Below are 22,156 nucleotides of genomic sequence, written 5' to 3'. Positions count from 1 at the left end.
TCTGTTGTATTTTGTACTATTACTGTAGTTTTGTCTAAAATAGTATTTTTGTCGTGGTATCTTTTAGTTTTTCTGTAGAAGTATTTTTTCAAGTATTTCCAAAGTAGTATTTGTTTTATTTCTTTCGTATTCCATGGTAGTGTTTTTGGAGTATTTTGATGGTGTTTTGTAGTAATTTTGTAACAAAACTGTAGTATTTTTTTCATATTTCTGGTGCATTGATTCTGTAGTAGTATTTATTTATTGATGATTTATTTATTATATTTTTTTATGTATTATATTATTTTTGTAATGGTATTTTTTAGTTTTTCTGTAGAAGTATTTTTTAAGTATTTCCAAAGTAGTATTTGTTTTATTTCTTTTGTATTCCATGGTAGTATTTTAGGAGTATTTTGTTTGTCTTTTGTAGTATTTTTGTAATAAAACTACCTGTATTTTTTTCCTATTTCTGGTGCGTTGATTCTGTAGTAGTGTTTATGTATTATTGTATTACTGTAGTGGTATTTTTGGAGCGTTTCTGTAGAAGTATTTTTGAATTCTTTTCAAAGTAGTATTTGAAAGTATTTTGTAGTATATATTCCATAGTAGTATTTTCGTTTGTGTTTTGTTGTATTTCTTTAGTATTTTTGTAATAAAACTGTAGTTGTATTTTTGTTGTTTTTCTTGTGATTTTTTTCTTATTTATGTATTATTGTATCACTGTAATGGTATTTTTGTAGTATTTAGGTACTTTTGTAGTGTTTTTTTTTAAGTATTTTCAAAATATTACTGTAGTTGTATTTTTGCCATATTCCTTGTGTATAATTGCTGCAGTAATATTTTTTTAAGACTGTATTTGTATTTCTGTAGTATTTTATCAAAGTATTTTTGATGCATTTCCAAAATGATATTTTTTGTAGTATATGTGTAATATGTTTTAAGAATTTACATGGTAATATTTTTGTAGATTTATTTTTGTAGTATTATTGTAGTGGATTTTTGTAGTATTTCTGGTTTTATATTTCTGGAGTAGTATTTTTGTTTTGAAGTATTGCTGTCGTAGTATTTTCGTAGTAATTCTTTTCAGAATGAAAGCCAAACAATATGTTAAGTCTCCGTGTTTAAGCACTAAATTTGATATCTAGTTTTGCACTCAATTTGTCGTACTCTTGTAGTAGTATTTCTCTTGTACACAAAATGGGACAATGGGGTCAAAGTTGACCCTTTTAAGTTGGTACTTTATTTACTATTGTTCGTATCAGGGTGTCAACCATGAGGCCTGCGGGCCAGATCAGGCCTGGCAAAAGTTTTAATCTGGCCTGCGAGACAACTGCAAAAGAAGCGTAAGAGAAAAATGAGCTGCAGTTCGAAATATGTACACTTGATGTCGCCAAAACTTGGTGCCACTCAAAGCAACCAAAGCTGTATTTTTTTCTCTCTTGTATTTTCTTTCTCTCTTTCCTTCTTTCTATACGTATCTCGCAATTTTTTTCTCTTTCCCTCTCTTTATCTTGCTGTCTCTTTCTTATCTCACTTTCTTTCTCTGTTTATCTCTCTTTTCTCCCTCTATTCTTTTCTTTCTTTTGCTCACTCTTCCTCCCTCTTTATCTCGCAATCTCCTTCCATTTGTCCCTCTCTTTTCCTATTTTTTCACTTTCTTTCACTCTTTTCCTCCCTCTTTCTCTTACTCTCTTACACTTGTTCTCCCTCTTACACCCTTTCTCTCTCCCTCCCTCCATTTATCTCTCTTTTATCTCTTTTTCTCTCCCTCCCTCCCTCTTTATTTCCTTCCCTCTCTTTCTCTTCTTCATCTAGTCCATCCCATTTGCGAGTGTTTTTTTCACCATGTAGCCTCTGAGCTAAAATGAGTTTGACACCACTGGGCCGGCTGAAAAAGCTTGACGGGCCACATGCGCCTCGCCGGCCGTAGTTTGCCCATCCCCGCCCTACAGGGTCTGCGTTTTCCACGCATCCGGCGACTTGAGAGCCACATCACAAGCAGCAGACGTTCGAATCCCGCCGCTCGGGCGGCTTAGCGCCGCATCAAACGGGGCCTCGCCTTTCAAAGGGCCCTCTGCTGCCTAAGACGCAGACGTTTTGTTTGTTTGCGCTCTGAGAAAGGAGAAAAGGATCGGGAGCGCTTAGCGGAGGTGAAGAAAAGCAGCTAGACATAATATGTCGCCGATACTTTAGGCCCTTGAGTCGCCGATACCGTTAGAACTTTTGATACACAGGGACTAGGAATGTTGGAAGCCTCAGGACTGGTACTAGCTTCTGGTTGCACCAAAGAGGACAGCTTTATTTAGAGAACCGGCTCTTTTGGCTCGGCTCACTAAGAGACGGTTCTTTCAGCTACCCGTTGGCTCCTCAGCTAAAAAAAATGTAAACGATATTATCGATGTAATAACACATTCTGCACCAAATGAGTTATTAATTTTTCAGGTGATCCCTGATGATCACATCAAATACAAATTAAAAATTCATAGAACTACAAAAAACTATTCAAGAAAAATTTAAAATATTCACTTTTCAGTGCTATAAATAAATGCTACATTCAAAAAAAGTTTACTATTTACAATTCTGTTTTAACCAGTTTAGACACAGATTGTCTGAAAAACACGCAAAACATTGGCATAAAAATAAGTCAAACAGAAAGTGGTCATTCCGCAGGTTGAATGATTGAATGTACTCTGCTTCAGAGCAATCCAAATCATTAAAATGAGTCCAGATTTGGCTCATTTTTCTGTACATTCTTTCTTTTTTGTTTGCTGTATTGAACTCAATTATTCCCCAACCCCTACCGAGCCATTTTTGTGTTTCTGACAAGTTTGACTCATTAGCCAAGCTGCGTGTGCATTGTTGAAGCAGAATGGCAGAATTCATGTCAGTTTATAGCAGCTCTTTGTCACACGGACAGACTCGAGAGATCATTTCTCCCTCATGCCATGAGGCTCTTTAACTCCATCTATCTATATCTATCCATCTATCTCTATCTAAAAACAGCTCCAAATAGCACAAAATATGTGCTTGCAGCAAGATAGTGACTTTATTTTAGTTTGGGAAAATTGGCATTGAAAGTGCTTGAAAAGGTGCTTGATTTTCAAGGTTTCACTATATTTTAATTTTATTATAGTAAAATAAATGCATTCAAATAAGCAAACACATTCATATTTTTCATTTTAACTTATTTATATTGCAAGGAAATTACATTTTTTGTGTTTTAATTTAATTTATCTTGTGAAAAGAGACATATATCCTTTTATTTTTTTTTTAAATTAGGAAAAGAAACAGTTAAACACAGTATTTTTTGTTTTAGAATTATATTTAGTGTTCAAAACAGTATTTTTTTAATAAATAATAAAATGTATATGACTGGATGTATTTTTTAAAGGATTTTCAGGGTTGAAATTATATTTTTGATTCAAAAACCATTCAATTCATTATCGTATTGGTTTGATTTTTAGAATACATATTTTTTAAATTATATCAAATTAATACGTTTGAATTAATTTAGGTTTATTTGTATTATTTCTTATAATATTTTATGAGGTAAATTAAGTCAGAAATAATGATATTAATAAAAGCAAACACATGTTTAGTTTGTATCAACAAGGTTATATTGGGTATTTTTGTATTCTATATCTTTCATTTTATTATTTTATTTTTCAACACAAGGATACTGCTGGAAGTGTGAATTTCCCTTACAGGATGAATAAAGTTATCCATCTATCTATCTATCTCTCTATATTTATATTTATATTTATATCTATCTATATCTTTATCCATCTATCTTTATCTCTATCTATCTCTATCTAGCTAGCTACAGTATCTATCTCTACAGTATCTAGTATCTATCTCTATCTACAGTAGCTAGTATCTATATCTATCTACAGTATCTACAGTATTTATCCATCCATCTATCTATCTATCTATCTATCTATCTATCTATTTATATTTATATCTATCTAGACATCTATCTATCTATCGATCTATCTATTTCTCTATCTATATTCATATTTATATCTATCTATATTTATATTTATATCTATCTATATCTCTATCCATCTATCTTTATCTCTATATATCTATCTATCTATCTATTTCTCTATCTATCTATCTATCTATATTTATATTTATATCTATCTATATCTCTATCCATCTATCTTTATCTCTTATCTATCTATCTATCTAGCTACAGTATCTATCTCTACAATATCTAGTATCTATCTCTATCTACAGTAGCTAGTATCTATATCTATCTACAGTATTTATCCATCCATCTATCTATCTATCTCTATCTATCTATCTAGACATCTATCTATCTATCTATCCAAAAACAGCTCCAAATAGCACAAAGTATGTGTTTGCAGCAAGATAGTGACTTTATTTTAGTCACCTGGAAAAATTGGCCTTGAAAGTGCTTGAAAAACTGCTTGATTTTGGCCAGTAAAAAAATGTACAAATCCCGCGTTAGCTTCGGAGCTAGCCCTAAGATTTTTTTGTGTTGCCGCTCGAGAGGAGGCCACCATCGAAGTGAAAAATGTGCTCATTACCTCCCTCATTAGCGCCGCACTGATCACCAAAACCCGTCGCCGGCTCCTCACACACGCGTGTTTCTATGTGTCACTCGACAGGCCTATTTATCTCCAACACGCCTTTGTGACATCAGCACGTGTTAACGCGCTGATGAGTTTATTTTTCTTTTTTTTTTCGTCCGCGCGTCGGGGGGTTGTCGTGAGAAATTACACCGGCGGACTTACGGCGGCGAGGCTGTAATTCTCCGAGGTAATCACAGGGAATAATGGCAACAGAGGGACACCCGGGAATATAATCACTATCATCACCCGCGCCGACGCTCAATTCCCGCCTGGCTAGCTTAGCGTCGCTAGCCGGCCCTCCCGATTGACCGCTTTTTCTTTTCTTCTTCTAGTCCTCCGTTGTGGCCGGCAGGTCCTCTCTTCCGGAAGAACGGCGGAGTCCTCCTCCAAGGTAAGACCCAATTCCTCTTCGCCTTTTTTGGTACCCGAGGTCGGAAAACGGTCTCCATCCCCTTCGCTTACCGCTCGGTCCCGGGTGGCGGCCTTGCGGTTTCAAAGGATATCGGATCCCAAACCTGGAGTTGCTGAGTTCTAAATGGAGAGGGAAATGGATACATTAGGCGTCTGCCGCACGGTAATGGAGGAGTCGATGGCGCAGGAGCCGAGGTGGGAGGCGGTCCCGGAAACTGGACTCCCGACGGATGCCGAGTCTGAAAGGGACTGGATTTGTGTCGGGTGTCTTGAGGTCTATAACGCAGTGTGGTCTGTTTTTGAAGCTGTCCTTGAACATCAAAACATGCTGTCCCCCAGCCACTTCATCTCGCTTATCGGCTCCCCGCATTAGGTCCGTGACGTGTTTCGGCCAGTTGTTCAAAAGGATTCTTTAAGATGTCCTTCAAAATCTTAACATCTTCGTTTAGGATATTTGGCCTCTTCGTCTAGCTCAGGGGTGTCAAACTCATTTTGACTCAGGGGCCACACGATAGAACAAACATTCTGTCCGGGGCCGGACTAGTAGATTAAAGAGAAAGAAATAAGAGAAAGAGGGAGGGAAAAGGAGAGAGGGCCGGACAAAGAAAAAAAGGGAGAGAGGGAGAGAGCGTGAGAAACAAAAGATAAAAAGTTGTGAGAGAGGGGGAAAGAAAGGGAGAGGGAGAAAGAAATCCAAAGAGAAATAGAAAGACAGAAGGAGAGAAAAGAGAAAAGAAAGGGCAAAGGGGAGAAAGAGAGAAAGAGAAAAGAGAGAAAACAAAAAAGGAGGTTAGAGCAAAATAAGTTAAAAAAGACACAGAGAGAGAAAGAGACAAAAAGCAACAAAGAGAAAAAGAGAGACATAGAGAGAGAAAGAGACAGAGAGTGGGAGAAAAGGGGTGGAAAAGAGGGAGAGGGTGAGAGAGAGACAGAGAGAGAGAGAGAGAGAGAGAAAGAAAAAGAAATACAAGTACAGTGTCTTCGTTCAAGGCACCTTTCTTTGGCAATATCAAGTTGACATATTTCAACCTGCAGCTTGTTTTCCTCTTGCGCTTCTCTGAACGTTGTCCCGCGGGCCGGATCTAATCCCTTAGCGGGCCTGATCTGGCCCGCGGGCCGCTTGTTTGACACCTGTGGTCTAGCTCATCTCAGGGACAGGACCCAATAGCGTTCGTTTTACCCAGTTTTTTGAGAAAGAGAGCAGCGCTTGCATCCACGATCCGATGATCGTGGCACTTCCGTGTCGAGCGAGGGTAGTCGTAGACAGCGAGCAAACAGGTCGATGGCCAGGACGGGGGAGCAAAACAGAAACGGGTCCAGAAAAGAGGTCCGCAACAGGTATTAGGCAGGAAACAGGGCAAAACAGGTCGATGGCCGGGACGGAGGAGTAAAAGCAGAAACGGGTCCAGAAAAAAGTCGGTAACAGGTATCAGGCAGAAAACAGGGCAGGATAATGTCAGAGAGTACAAAAGCTTGCCTAGCTGAGAGCATAGGTTCGCAGACGGTCTGGCGGGTTCCTTTCGGAAGACGGGAGTTTAAAAAGAGTCCAACAGCCAATCAGATCCCGTGGCTGTTGGCGCCAACGGGGCAGTCGCAGGTGCCCCGAATCACAAACTCAAAAATGTTGAAAATTCACGTTACGCATTGTTTCATATGACAAAGTGCCTACAAGTCTATAAGATGCTTATTGGTCGAGGTCATATAAAACGCCATTGGTTTGCCTCATGGTATTATGAAAATGTTTACATGCTATTGACTGAATTACCTCCCACAATGCCTTCCTGCCCATTCAGTTCAGAATCTCGTCTGCCTTGTAAAGACTTTGCGAGTCAGTGATACAATACTGTATTTTTTTTCCAGCAATGGATCCTGATACATGCAGTGATGGTAAAGAGGCGAGTAAAACATAATGACCATAGAAAAGAAGCACACTTGTTTCTGTGGGGATTAAGAGGGGGTACTTTGTATCCTGCTGCGGAGCTCCTTCACCTTTGAACCCGTGGCACGTGTCTTTGTGTACTTTTGCCCGTCTGTCAACGGGGGCCTTGTGGAATTTATTTAACGGTGGGCGGGGGGCCACAGCACTTGAAAGCGAGGGGGGGGGTTTAAACAGAGAGAGCTGACCTCATGCAGGAAGACTGCACAACACTTTCTATTTCTTTTCTTTTTTTAAGAGTAGAAAAAATCCATAAAAGGTTGTCAGGCTGCCAAGGTTTACCTCTGTGTTTTATTAGCCTGGCGGGACGCCCACGAGACAGTTTTTGGTCCTTACACTGTTTTGTTTTTTTTATTTTAACTTCACGCTACAAGAAGTCTAATTTAAAATTTGAGAAAAAAAATATTAAATATATATCGAATAAAATAACAAATCTTTCCTGGTCAATGTTTTTGTTCCGTTGACAAATAACGCACCTCATTTTTATGCATTACTGTGTTAAAATAATATTTTTGGCATACCATTTTTATTGTTAAATTTTGGATCCATTTGTTGCAGTGTGCAGCTGCTGGCAAGTTGTTAAAAAGAAATAAAATGTAGGAAAATAAGCAAAAAAATCATAATCTTTCCACGTAAAATAGTTTTATCTGCTTTAGATCATTTGGATCATTCGGAGTAATATTTTACAATCATTTTAGAATTATTGTTACTATTTTGGAACATTTTACTTCGTAAAGCAGCAACCAGAAAGTAAAACGTTTTGGGAAAGAAATGCAGTAACATAGGAAAGAAAGTAATATTTCCAGCTATATGATCTGTAGACAAATGATATTGCACATTCTAATATTATTGGTATTATTTTTCTTAATTTTCATTATATTTTTTCTCAGGTTTGGCAAGAAATTAAAATAAATGTATTTTATTCATGTATTTATTTTATTATAAATTTAAAAAAATACTAAGTGATTAAATTAATGGCATCACATAAAAAATACTTTTAAATGACAGAAAAATACTAAACATTTGTTAAAAAACCTGTTAAGACAAATTAATTTACCTCATTATTTAATTAGCTAAGAAATAATGATTTAAAATATGGAACTTTAAAGAAAGATAGGCCGACTTCATAAAACAAAATAATCTAAATTGATTAAGTAGATGAAAAGATTATAGTTAGAGAAAAAAGATGAAAATTAAAAAAATGAAAATACAAAAAATAATCTCCCTTTAATTGAAGACAAATTTATTGCATTTATTACCTGGTTAAAGGTTTATCTGCAAAAAAATTTAAATACAGGAAAGTAAAAAAAATGTAAATGAGAATAAATTCACACCTCTTAGTGATTTTTTCTTACATGAAAACAAAATATATTTTAAACAATACAAAAATGATAAGCCCACCTTTTTAGACGAATTAACGTTCTTAAATAGTTATTAAATAGTTAGATTTTAATGGTTGAAATTTGAAATATAGAAAATAAATGATCTGAGCACTTCTTAATTAAAAAAAATGCGTAAAATAAAATGGTAAATGGTCTGGATTTATATAGCGCTTTTCAAGTCAATGAAGACCTCCCAAAGCGCTTTACAATGTGCTTCGCACTTACCCATTTACACACACACTCCCACACCGATATGGAGTCAGCCATACAAGGCGCCGACCTGCTTATTGGGGGCAATAGGGATTCAGTGTCTTGCCCAAGGACACTTGGACAAATAACACGGAGGAGACGGGAATCGAACCTGCGACCTCTTGATCCCAAGACGAGCGCTCTACCTCCTCAGCTAATGCTGCAAAAATAATTTAAATAAAAGAAAAAAATATGTGTGCTTCTAATTAACTGTTATTTAATTAACTGATTAGTAAATACAAATTCAAAATACAGGGAATTTAAAAAAAAAGTTTAAATGTAATAACGATCATCCCACTTTTAGTTAAACATTTAAATAAAGGCGAATTTAGAAAAACAATTTATAAAAAGAAAAAAAATCCTCAGAATAAAAAAAAAACAAATACAAGAAAATAATAAATTTAAAAAAAAACATTGAAATAAATCATCTTAAGAAAAATTAACTTATCCCAATAATTAAGTTGTTGAAACTGAATGAAAAAAAACTAAATATAAAAAAAAATATCTGCCCACCTCTAAATACAATTCAAAAAAAAAATTAACAACAGCAAAGTAAAAAATCTTTAAAAAAAATAAGCTGGCCATTATTTAAGACAAACTAACCTACCCAAAAGGATAAAGTGGCTTACATTTAATATTTGAAAATATTAAATAGAGGAAAATAATACAATAAATAAAAACAATAAAGATATTGCCTCGCTCATCGTCAAAAATGAACCATTTTTAAATACAAAGAGAAAAGAAGAACATGAGGAGAGACGAAGAGCTGCCCACAAATCAACTCATCTCATTTCTTCCCTAAAAATGCCAACAGGACTTTTGTAGTCCACAGAACCGGCCCGGTTTTTCCTCCGCATCCATCCGTCTTTTCCCCGCTCCAGAGATATGAGTCATCACTATACATAGAAAGACGGATCGATGCCAAAGGAACCCCGAGACAAAGCCGCGGATACCGTTACACTCTGCAACATTTTCCAACTTGAGCTCAAGGACAAATGTGGGGGGGGGTCTAAAATCTCCACTGGGGGGGGTCCAAAAGCCAGCCCTGCTATTTCTCTTGCGTCACTTGCGTGTGGCGATGCATGATGTACCGCTTTGTGGCATGTGGAAGTGGAGCCGTTGCCATGGCGACACAAAGCCGGCGAAGCTGGGGAGGAGGGATGCTTTGTGAGGGGCGTGTGTGGGGGGGGGGAGCTCATGTCAACTAATGCACCACAAGCGTGCAAGCGAGCCATCAAGATTAAAAAAAAGGAAAAAAAAGAGTGTGCAGGGACTTACTTATAAGGTAATGGAGAGTAGAGAGTGTGGGGGGGTGAGGGTGGGGGGGGGGGGTTGTGTAGCACTAACTGGACTGGATGAGATGACAACAGGCAAAAAGGCAAAACCTCATCAAAAGCTGCAGGAAGTCCTTTTATTTTTCTATTTTCATTTATTTTTATTTTATTGACTGTGAAAGGAAACAAGCCGGCGATGGAGTGTAGTACTTATTGTAGACAGCAGGAGGCGTTTCATTGTGAAGTCACTGGAAATGTCAAATAACAATAATATATATAGTTTTAATTTATGAACGTGTATTAATGTTCACTTAGTGTAATATGATGAGGTCAAGGACATGCTTGTTGGTATAGCACCATCTACTGGATACAACTAAAGATTAGATTTAATTTTTGAATATATGCATGCATATATTAATAAATATATAATATTTTTATTTCATTTTAAAAAAATAATTTGTGTACTATTTTTCTGTATAAATATTTAGAAATGTACATATGTAATCATATATAAATCCAAATATTTAAGAAATATATTCACAGGTATGAAAAACTAAAATATAATTTTAGAAATATTTAAAACTATCTATGAATAATTAAAAACACGGAATGGGTGCCACCAAGCTGTACTTGACCAAGACACACGACAGGAAACAGTGCTTAAGGAATACCAGACCAAAAATACAAACAATTGAAAAATGTAGATAATAAAGCGTTTAAATACAGGAAATGTATTGCATTTTAAACATTTTGCATAATTAAAAATACATTTAAATTATATAGATATAATAATAAATCAAAACAGTGATGTTTAAAATATGTAACGATATTTAAAAAAATAAAAAAATCGATACATTTTATATACATATATATATATATATATATATATATATATATATATATATATATATATATATATATATATATATATATATATATATTATAAATACCCGCGACCCTACTGAGGATAAGCGGTGTAGCTAATGAGATGAGATGAGATTTTATATATATATATATATGTATAGCGAGAGAGAGGGGGAAAAAAGAGCAAGGCAGAGCAAGAGAGAGAGAGAGGGGGAAAAGAAAAGAACGAGGGAGAGAGAAGAAAAAGAAAAGAGCAAGGGAGAGAGAGAGAGGGAGTAGGAAAAAAGTGAGGGAGAGAGAGAGAGAGAGAGCGATAGAAGGAAATGAAAAGAGCGAGGGAGGGAGCGTGAGAGAGAGAAGGAAAAGAAAAGAGCGAGGGAGAGAGAGAAGGAAACGAAATGAGCAAGGGAGAGAGTGAGAGAGAAGGAAAAGAAAAGAGCGAGGGAGAGAGAGAGAAGGAAACAAAATGAGCAAGGGAGAGAGTGAGAGAGCGGGAGAAGGAAAAGAAAAGAGCAAGGGAGAGGGATAGAGAGATAGTGAGAAGGAAAAGAAAAGGGCTAGGGAGAGGGAGAGAGAGAGAGAGAGAGAGGGAGAGAGAAGGAAAATAAAATAGCGAAGGAGAGAAAGAGAGATACAGAAAGAAAGAGAGAGATACAGAGAGAGAGAGAGAGAGAGGCCATCATTAAAAACACAAAACACCAATTGTACTATTTGTCTTCTCAGGTGAGTGCTCAGTTGTTTATTCCCTCCATTTCGAGACTTTTTCTTGAAGGCCTATTCACTCATCTGACTCTTTCCAAGTATTGACCTTGAAACGTAATAGCCCATGTTGCATATTTTTTTTACAAATATATATGTAAAATATATATCTAGTGTGTTTCGACGAGAAATAAGCGAGTACTATAACTCTCTCCCGGGAGCACATCCCGTCGGATCAGCAGAACGCAGCATTTTTCCCCAAAAGGTTTTTGCGTCCGAGCTTTCTCGGGTCGTCCGAGGACATGGGAGGATTTCCTCCAAAGCCGCTCCGTCATCTACCGTTCTCTACCGTTCGGGCCCTCGCCGGACTCCTTTTCCGCTTCGGGAAACTTTCTATATTTGGCCGCAGCGCTTCCTTTCATGTTTTGTGACGTTAACGCCGTGTTTTCTCGCTTTTTCTTTTCGCAGTTCCCCGCAGCGTGATCCAAAATGGCGCCCGAGTCCGAAGCCAGGCGCTCTTCCCCGTGATCAGACCGGTTCCCGTATGCCCGGTCGGGAGCAGAACTTCTGCCATAAGGTGGGTCCAATAATAAGAGGGGAAAAAAAACATTTTGAATGAATGAAAACTTTATTCGAACATCAAAATAAAAACAGAAAGAAAACAATAACTTATGTGACATAATATGTTCGAAAAGGGGTAGTAAGAAGCAAATGCTTCCCTATTAAATACACCAATCATATAACAACAATAGTAACAATATTAATCATAACAATTATGATATAACAATAGCAACAATAACACAAAGTTAACCATAGTTCTAGACGCACTATTCCCAATCTCCCGTATCACTCACACCCAATGTTCCCTGCAATTTTCCTTACGGGTCTGAGCGTTCACACAAAGTCGGTGAGCAACGCTTGAAACAACAGTGAGCAACAGCAATCCCATGTGTGGCAACTAAATCAATATCAAGCTGAGTTTCCGGCAATACAAATTTTTTTTTCACTTTTGAAGGAATTGACTCATGTACGATTGCAAAGGTTGTACGTCCTACAAAACGTCATTTGTTCTTACAATACTTTCACAAGATTTCCATTTGATTCCTGGTATCTGTTGTTGCATAATACTAACATTTTTGGGGGTTTATTGAGTCGGTTGCACGATACAGAACTGTATTTAATCACATTTTTGAGTGGAAGTACAGTGTTGGCAACAATATTAACTTGATCTAATTGGAAATTATTTGAATGCAACACAAACTGTTTCCTCTTTTCCCCTGTTTTTTCTATTTTTTTTTAATTCCTTTAAAAAAATGTCATTGTGTTTATTTTTTCCTAGCTGTTACTTTTTTTCTTTTTGTTCTGTATTACCCTTTTCCCTTTATTTTCTTTCTTTTCTTCTGGCTTTTTGCTGAAATTTTCCTGCTCTTTTTTTCTCTTTTTCTCTCCTTTTGTTTCGTTTTTTCTCAACTTTTCACTGCTTTTTCATTTTGCTATTTTTTTGTCTTTTTTGTTCTATTTAACCCCCCTCCCCTTCTTTTAAGTCATTTTGTGCACAATTTTACATAATATTTGGTCGTGTAGGGATTAAAGAAGCAAAAACAACCTGAAGAGCCGTTTGGGACCCGAAAGAGCCGGTTCTTTTTGGTGAGCCGAGCCGAAGAAGCCAGTTCTCGAAAAACTCTACTGACTTAACTCAACTTTGCTCTACTTCGACCTTGACTTCCAAATACCGCATTTAAAACACAGAGTCAGGGGAACCTGTGTGTTTTTACCTTCATGCACTGTAACTTTGACTTAATTCACTTTTTAGTTAGCAATTTGGAGCCCTGATTTTTGTGAGCAGGCTAGATTTTCTTGTGTGCTGAAAAGCTCTGGGTAGTGCACAATTGCGCGCACACGCAGCTTAGAGGGAACATTGCTCATACCCGATTTTCTTCATCTCTGTATTCCGCCAGTAATGTATTTTGTGTTTAAATTTGAACAAGTGAATAGTTGGACATTGTTTAAATCTCGTCTTAATAGATAGATAGATAGATAGATAGATAGATAGATAGATAGATAGATACTTTGTTCATCCCCGAAGGGAAATTCACATTTCCAGCAGCATCCCTGAACTGAGAACAAACAATCGAGAACAATCGAAAATAACACGGGAGCTGCTGGAGTGGCTGCCATTCGTGACGGCGCCGGAAGAAACGATTCAATTTGAATACCTCAATAAAAAACAGGCACGCTGGATTGACAAACTAATGTTATGATAAGAGCTAATATAGCAGTCTCCACCTTGACGCGCTTCCCTCAAACAAGTTCACTACACTTTTTACGCTATGTCTTAATCACACCCACATTTTTCACCACAGAATTGACTTTTGTAAATGTCATTATCAGCTGCTTGATTCACACTCAGGCATTTCGGGACATGTCTGAAAGTTAGTACAGCTGCCGCTGTTCGCAGTGTGCAATGCGTGAAGTCGGAAAAGCTTTTGCTTCAGTGGTTACGCCCCAGTCCAATCAGAAGGCGGGGAAGAGGGTAGGGGAGGAGGAAAAGCAACAGAGAGAGAGGCTGTACTTGAGGCTTAATAATCGGCTCGTTGAATGAATAATAAAGGCCGATACCGATACCCGTGAAATTCCCAAATATCGGTGCCGATAGTCAGTCAACCTCTTAATAGTTTTAAAGATATTCAATGTAATAATGGGACACCCTGTATTAACAATTTTCTTACCCCCTTCCCAGATCATCCATAGGCGAGTACCTAAAAGGAGGGCAGGCCAGCCCTTCCTGTTACTCCCCCCCACCCTGCAGCGAGGAGTCCCAGGAAGACCACAACTACAGCACCGCCAAATCTCCCAGCAGGCTCGGCTCTTCGCCGACCCCGCCCCCTCCCGTCTCCGTCGCCCCGGACGACGACATCATCGCCGTGGAGGTCCAGTCCGACGTGAAAACCGAACCCCGGGAGATCCCCTTGGACGCCAACGCGGCGAGGGGAGGACCCAGACGCGGCTCGGGGGCCGGCAGCAGCTTGGCCTGGACCAAAAACCGAGGGCGTGGCGGCGTGACCGACACCCTGCCCCTCAAGAAACGGCGAACGCCCGAAAGGCCGCCCGAGAAACCCGCCGAGAGCGACGACGAGGAGATGAAGGAAGCGGCCGGATCTCTGCTCCACTTGGCCGGCGTCCGGGCTTGCCTCAATAACATCACCAACCGCAGCGCCAAGGGACAGAAGGAGCAGAAAGACGCCCTCAAAAACTAAAAACCTTAGAAAAAGGTAAACCCTGGCTCGAAAACAACAACACCAGTGTGGACGCTTCCCCTACTTGGGTTAAGTGAACCCGACACTCAACTTCCAAATTTAGGTATGCTAACATCAAATAACCTATTTAGTCTTTAACCACACCCTAAAAAGGAATTGGATCATTTTATTTAATCAAAACAAAACAAAATAACTCCAGAGAATTGGTATCTTCCTTTAAAATAACTTTTGTGAATAACCACTCCCCTATAAAAGCTTAATTTTATGAGAAAATTGAACAACCCAAAAAAGGAAATGTTATACTTGTGTCCAATTTTAAAAAAAAGTTTTTTTCGTTTTTTAAGAAGAAAAACATTCAATTTCATTCTAAGACCTCACCAAAACGTAAGTACAATATTTCCCCCCTAAAAATAGATTAAAACCTTGTTAGTTTTTGACAAATGACATCCCCCTCAGGCATATTTGTTTTTTTCCCCTGGTTATTTATTCCACGAAAGAAAAATAGCCCCAAAATGAAACATCTTAGTGTGTAATGAATATAATATTTATTGTACAAATAAATGCAAAAATAAAATCATGGTCATGTTGTCAAAAAACGTCCCCTTTTTTTTTTTTTACATATTTTGCAAAACACGCTTACCCTAAAAAAAGGCTGTTTAAATGAAGACAAACCCCATAAATGAGTTTTTTTTTTTTTATTGTGAAAAATAATGCAAAAGTAAAAACCCCAAAATCTGTTGATTCTCTCTTACGCAATTCCAGAAATCAATGTACTTTTTACAAAACACGCTCACCGAAATATTGCTTTTGTTTCTGTTTATTTATTCTGCAAAAAAAGTGACAAAAATAACAACCCCAAAATAGAGTCAACCCAAAATAAGATTTTTTTTCAATTTCACACATTTATTTTCAGAAAATCTTCCAAAATAAAAGCCCCAAAAATGTCAACTTAATCTAAATGACATGATTTTTGTGTTTTTTTCTGTACTTTTTAGTTTTTTTCTCAAAAACTGCTAAATAAAAGCAGCCCCCCCAAAAAAAACAGTTAACGCTCACCAAAAACTGCGTTATTTCTGTTAATTTAGTGCAAAAAACACCGGCAAAAATAAAAGCCCAAAAATTCGCTATATTTCTAGATATTATCGTAATATATATTGTACATAAGGCTGCAAAAGTAAAAGCCCCAATAATTTAGTCAAGTCAATTCATGTTTATTTGTGACGCCCTTAATCTCAAAAGGCTGTACAGACCACAAATTATTGCAAACTACAGACTAATGTGACACCATCCCCTGATCTAAAACCTACATGAGGGCAAGGAAAAACCCAAAAACCTCAACATGAGGAAAATGAAGAAACTTTGAGAAGGGGCCGCACGTGAGGTCATCCCCTTTCCAGGATGACCAGTCTGCTCCTAAAATATACCCTTTAAAAAAAAAAAATCAAACAAAACAACCGAGGCGATGGATCCCAGTTAACCCAAGTAGCGTCCGGTCCCATTTTGGGTTCTTTCTTTTCCAGCCAGGCGTTTTTTTTCCTCGAGCATGGACTCGTCTCATCTCCCTCACTCTATACTGCAGGGCATTTAGGTCGATCCTACTTTTATTGTGGCAATATCAAAAATCCACGTTTTCCTACACCTTCCTTCCGCTAATGGGTACTCGTCATGTGTCTTTTCGATTCATTTGATTTTTTTTTTTATTTCCAAGGGGATGAAAGCCATAGCAAAAAAAAAGAAGCGAATCGAGGACGGCCGTTTGTCTCGTGTTTGTTCGTAACCTGTAGCAATTTTTGGAGTGGTGCCAGGGGGCGGGGCCTACCCACCAAGGGGCGGGGCCTGTCCGCAAAGGGGCGGGGCCTACCAAAGGAGGCGCGGTCACCGGCACCACTCTCCTTACCGCACAAACGTGAGACAGTGCCAAAGAAAAGTGGTCCCAGGTTGCTTCATGTAGCTTCAAAAAGACAGGAAAGAGAGCAGCCGGTTTTCAAAATAAAACCACTCGTGCTCCTGATTATTATTGGACGCCACTCGGAGACAACGGTATTTACGAACTCTATCGGGAAGAGAAAAAGAAAATCTCAGCGTGGGTGCCAGGCAATATCTCCTCCATTTTCTCGTCGTCTTCACTTCCTGTCCCCCGTCAAAATAAAAGCAATTGAAGTCCCGCTTGGGTGACTCGTGTACAAAGGTAGATCGTATTTTTTTTATGATTTTTTTTTTCCTTCTCGGCAATTTGACCCGCGGGACTCTTTCTTTTCTCCGTTCTATTGCATGGGTGCTTGTAAATAAGATGGAAATCTTTTTTATTGTAAGATAAAGCGTGTATTTAGCATGAAGCATGACTTATTTTCATATATGATCCTAGAGGAAGAAAAAAAAAAAGCGGTTTGGCGCCGCCGGTTCTTATACCCGTGATTTCATCCGATTTTCTTCCCCCCCGCGCCCACTTTAAAGTGATCAGTGTTGACTCATGTGTTATTACACAGTAATAACTATGTAATAACAACTTCTGTCTTCTTTTTTATTTTAAATGACAGTATTTTATTTTTTCGATTTTTTTTTTCGACCCTCGTGTGTGTGTTTTGTGTTGTGTCCAAACGGACGGACGTCTTTTGTCCTAAAAGAACCTCACATGTCCATGTGCAAAAGGAGTTGAAGAGGATGAGGAAAGTAGTAGTATAATAGCTCAAAAAGTATTATTTTTTAAGGTATTCCCCCGCCTCTCACTGAATGTCAACAATTCCCATCCGCAACCTAGTTGCCAAGAGTAGCACGCATCAGTTTGTTTCTAAATGATTTGATTTTTTTTTGTCGGTCGGTGTCTGCTTTTGTACGATATCTGCTGAGTTGAGTTGAGATATGTACTGCCAAATGTGTTTTGTTCGAAGCTGCCAAGAAAGAAAATATGATTACGTGGGATTTTTATTTATTTTTTTTGTTGCCAAGTTTTCAAAAAAATGCAGTAGACCCCCGGGATACGGTGACCCCACCTTACAGCGGTTTTAGTTTACGGTGTGGAATGCGATGTGTGTTGGCCCCTCGTTGAACTCCCTTCCCACAATGCCTTTCTCTTTTTTCATTTAGTTCTTAATCTCATGTGAAAAACTTGCAGTGATTCTAAAGGTAAAAGCCAAAATATGATAACCATGGAAATGAAGCTTGAGATTATAAAGAAATACGAAGAAGGCATATGCAATGTTACACTTTCATTTGCAGTGATTCTAAAGGTAAAAGCCAAAATATGATAACCATGGAAATGAAGCTTGAGATTATAAAGAAATGCGAAGAAGGCATATGCAATGTTACACTTACTAACCAATCTACAGTCGATGTGTGTTGGCCCCTCGTTACGGCAGTTTCCCCTCTATAAGACGATGCCCAAAGATTTACTTCACTTTGTTGGGTTGTTTGATTGGTTAGATCGCAAAGATACCTGTCCGCTATTGGTCGACGTCATAAAAGATGCCAATCTGCTATTGGTTTCTGTCACCGAGATGCTGATATGCTTTTGGTTGAACTCCCTTCCCACAATGCCTTTCTCTTTTTTCATTCAGTTCTTAATCTCATTTAAAAAAAAACTTGCAGTGATTCTAAAGGTAAAAGCCAAAATATGATAACCATGGAAATTAAGCTTGAGATTATAAAGAAATACGAAGAAGGCATATGCAATGTTACACTTTCATTTGCAGTGATTCTAAAGGTAAAAGCCAAAATATGATAACCATGGAAATGAAGCTTGAGATTATAAAGAAATGCGAAGAAGGCATATGCAATGTTACACTTACTAACCAATCTACAGTCGATGTGTGTTGGCCCCTCGTTACGGCAGTTTCCCCTCTATAAGACGATGCCCAAAGATTTACTTCACTTTGTTGGGTTGTTTGATTGGTTAGATCGCAAAGATACCTGTCCGCTATTGGTCGACGTCATAAAAGATGCCAATCTGCTATTGGTTTCTGTCACCGAGATGCTGATATGCTTTTGGTTGAACTCCCTTCCCACAATGCCTTTCTCTTTTTTCATTCAGTTCTTAATCTCATTTAAAAAAAACTTGCAGTGATTCTAAAGGTAAAAGCCAAAATATGATAACCATGGAAATGAAGCTTGAGATTATAAAGAAATACGAAAAAGGCATATGCAATGTTACACTTTCATTTGCAGTGATTCTAAAGGTAAAAGCCAAAATATGATAACCATGGAAATGAAGCTCGAGATTATAAAGAAATACGAAGAAGGCATATGCAATGTTACACTTTCATTTGCAGTGATTCTAAAGGTAAAAGCCAAAATATGATAACCATGGAAATGAAGCTTGAGATTATAAAGAAATACGAAGAAGGCATATGCAATGTTACACTTACTAACCAATCTTATATCGTGACTATTATTACACTCTAAAAACACATGGGTTAGAAATAACCCGAGATTGGGTCGAAAATGGACAGACCCAATACTTATTTTGACACTTTGTTGTTTTCTTCTGCAAAAAAATGTTTTCGTTTTTTATACCATTTTATTTGGCATAAAAAGAATATTTTGTTTCTAAACAAAATTGGTTTATTTTACACTAACCATTCTGATTCATTTGTTAGCACAACCCAATTGGATTTTTTTTTTTAAACCCAAATAAATGGGTCAAATTGACCAAAGTATTCGGGCTAGTGTTTTTAAGAGTCTATAGGTCCAAAGACTTGCATTGATGCTAAAGGGAGAAGTAAGAAAATGATACACACTGAAAAAAAAATGAGTGTGTTAAAATATATACTGAGTGTTCTCAAAAATGGACCAACCCAACACATGAATTGGTTTAACCACACATCCTGTGTTCTTTTGCAGAAACAATCCAAATAATTATTTTTTTTCATTTTGTTTTGTATCTTTGTGCTTTTTTTTTTTGTAATTCGGCCCCAAAAAATTGTTTTGGTTCCTTTTCACTTAATAGTTAGTGTCATTTTATGTAAAACTGCAGAGAAAAATGGGTCCAAAATTGGGTTGGTCCCATGTGTTTTTAGAATGTATTTATCCCAAGACTGATGCTAAAGAAGGAAGTAAGAAGATGATACACTCTAAAAAATATTTTTTTTGTTGTCGTAAACAAGCCAACCCAATACTTGATTTGATTTGATCCACGGACATGTGTTGTTTTATTTGAAAAATCCCACAAAAAAAATCTCAGTTTTTAAGTACAAGAAGTTTCCGCGAGAAAAAAAAAGTTTTGGAGTTAAAAAAATAAAGAAACCCACTAAATTGGATTATTTTAACAACTCTAAATCCTTTTGTTTAGAACAACCCAAACAATTGATTTGATCTGTGTAAAATAACGCAGAAAAATTGGTAAAATTGGCCTGAGTATTGGGCTGGTCCCAAGTGTTTTTAGAGTGTATTAGTCCCAAGAATTATAGTGATGCTAAAGGGAGAAGTAAGAAAGTTATAATCATGTAAACAAAGCTTGAGATAATAAAGATGAAGACGGCACAAATCGCTAAGGAATATGATCATTATCCATTGGCAATTGGGACAATTATTGATTGCAAAATTCCAGTGATGCTAAAGGGAGAAGTAAAAACCATAGAATTGAAGCATAAAATGGTACCCTCGCTAAGTAGCACGGCTGTGACCAATAGACAATCTGAATTATTGAAAATGATGAGGCGATTAAAGCCACAAGTCTTTAACGAGTATCCTCTGTGTCATCCCCCTTTGCATCCACCCGCTTCTCCACCGTACCAGCCCCAAATTTTGACTTTCACATCCCGGGGGTCTACTGTCGGCATTTTTTCGCGTGTTGCCATTTTTCCCCCCCGATAATTCCACAGAACTGCCAAGGTGCGAGTGTCCAAGCCGATTAACGGGAAAGAAGGGAACGCCACAAGGTCGGTGATGTCAAAAGAAAAGGGAAAGCTCCTTCCTCCTCTTCCTCCTCCTTCCCGGTGCAATCGTTTTGCCAAAGAACGAGTTTCCTGTTTTTCCATCACTACGTGTAAATATCAACGTTGTCGGATACCGTGGCAAAAAAAAAAAAAGGTAAATATATATAAATGTGGTTTTTATTTGGTTTTGTTTTGTTTTCCATCTTCTGAGAAACTGCAATGATGTTTATGTGATGTATTGTCTTCCAGTTGGTCGCAATAATAAAAAAATTGCAGATGAGGATTCGGCCCCTGTCCTTTTCCATACCCAACCGCACGATACATATTCAAGCGATATTTATCGGATACATGAAAGCAAAATATGATCCGGTGATAATGGATCGATTGCTGTTCACTATTTGTGTAAATCTACGCGCTGAAACAGGGGTCTCAAACTCCGCCTTAATGTGAAAGTTAAAGGGACAGTGTGTGTTACTTTCCCACCAGTATCGCTGAAAATAACAGTAAAATCTACAGACTCAAACGCACCATTTTTTTCGAGAGAATAATTTAGAAATATGTGGGAAAAAAAATGAATAAAAAATTAAATGAAAAATAATGTATAAAATACGATTGTAATAATAGTAAAATAACTAGGAAATATTGAATACTAGATAGATAGATAGCGAGATAGATAGCGAGATACATAGCGAGATAGATAAAAGCATAGCTAGCTAGATAGATAGATAGATAGATAGATAGATAGATAGATAGATAGATGGATGGATAGATAGATGTCTAGATGGATAGATAGATGGATAGATAGATGTCTAGATGGATAGATAGATAGATAGATAGCTGCCTAGATCCATAGATAGATAGATCGATGCATTGATAAATAGATGCCTAGATAGATGCATAGATATAGATAGATTGATAGATGCATAGCGAGATAGATTGATAGATGCATAGCGAGATAGATAGATTGATGCATAGATAGATAGCTGGATGCATAGATAGATAGATGTCTAGATCCAAAGATAGATAGATCAGTGCATAGATATAGATAGATGCATAGATATAGATAGATTAACAGATGCATAGCGAGATAGATAGATAGATGTCTAGATAAATAGATGTCTAGATCCATAGATATATAAATCAATGCATAGATATAGATGGATGCATAGATATAAAAAGATTGATAGATGCATAGATATAGATAGATGCATAGATATACATGGATGCATAGATATAGATAGATGCATAGATATAGTGTAATAATCTGTGAAGCCCTTTGAGACTCTTCGTGATTTAGGGCTATACAAATAAAAATGACTTGACTTGACTAGATAGATGCGTAGATATAGATAGATAGATAGATAGATAGATAGATAGATAGATAGATAGATAGATGCATATATAGATAGATGCATAGATATAGATAGATGTATAGTGAGATGGGTAGATGCATAGCTAGACAGATGCATAGATAGACAGATAGGGGGTGGGGTTTAATGTGGGCTTTTACTTCCCCGGGTGCAGTTAAAGAGCCTCATGGCATACTTGTGGGAAGGAGACAAAATACAGAGATTCTAAGGGACCAAAATGCACTTTATTACTTTTAAAAAATAAGAAAAAAGGGAAAGTAAAGAAAA

At 37.3% G+C, this 22,156-nt stretch overlaps 1 protein-coding gene across 1 annotated transcript in view; it reads left to right on the top strand.

The window, feature by feature from the left end:
* Positions 1-20,799, top strand: part of ches1 (checkpoint suppressor 1) — a 103,658-nt gene extending 82,859 nt beyond the window's left edge. Inside the window, exons 4-6 of the mRNA XM_088324853.1 lie at positions 4,910-4,968; positions 11,861-11,969; positions 14,133-20,799. Of these exons, the coding sequence (XP_088180979.1) occupies positions 4,910-4,968; positions 11,861-11,969; positions 14,133-14,649 (685 nt within the window). The 3' untranslated portion in view covers positions 14,650-20,799. The remainder of the gene's footprint in view (positions 1-4,909; positions 4,969-11,860; positions 11,970-14,132) is intronic.
* The last annotated feature ends 1,357 nt before the right edge of the window (positions 20,800-22,156 follow it).

The sequence above is a fragment of the Urocampus carinirostris genome, chromosome 20 (assembly GCF_059441175.1).
Source record: "Urocampus carinirostris isolate Australia breed hairy pipefish chromosome 20, RoL_Ucar_1.0, whole genome shotgun sequence".
In the NCBI taxonomy this organism is placed as follows: domain Eukaryota; kingdom Metazoa; phylum Chordata; class Actinopteri; order Syngnathiformes; family Syngnathidae; genus Urocampus; species Urocampus carinirostris.
The sequence above is the reverse complement of the archived record's forward strand: the minus strand, read 5'-3'. Positions and strand labels throughout refer to the sequence as shown.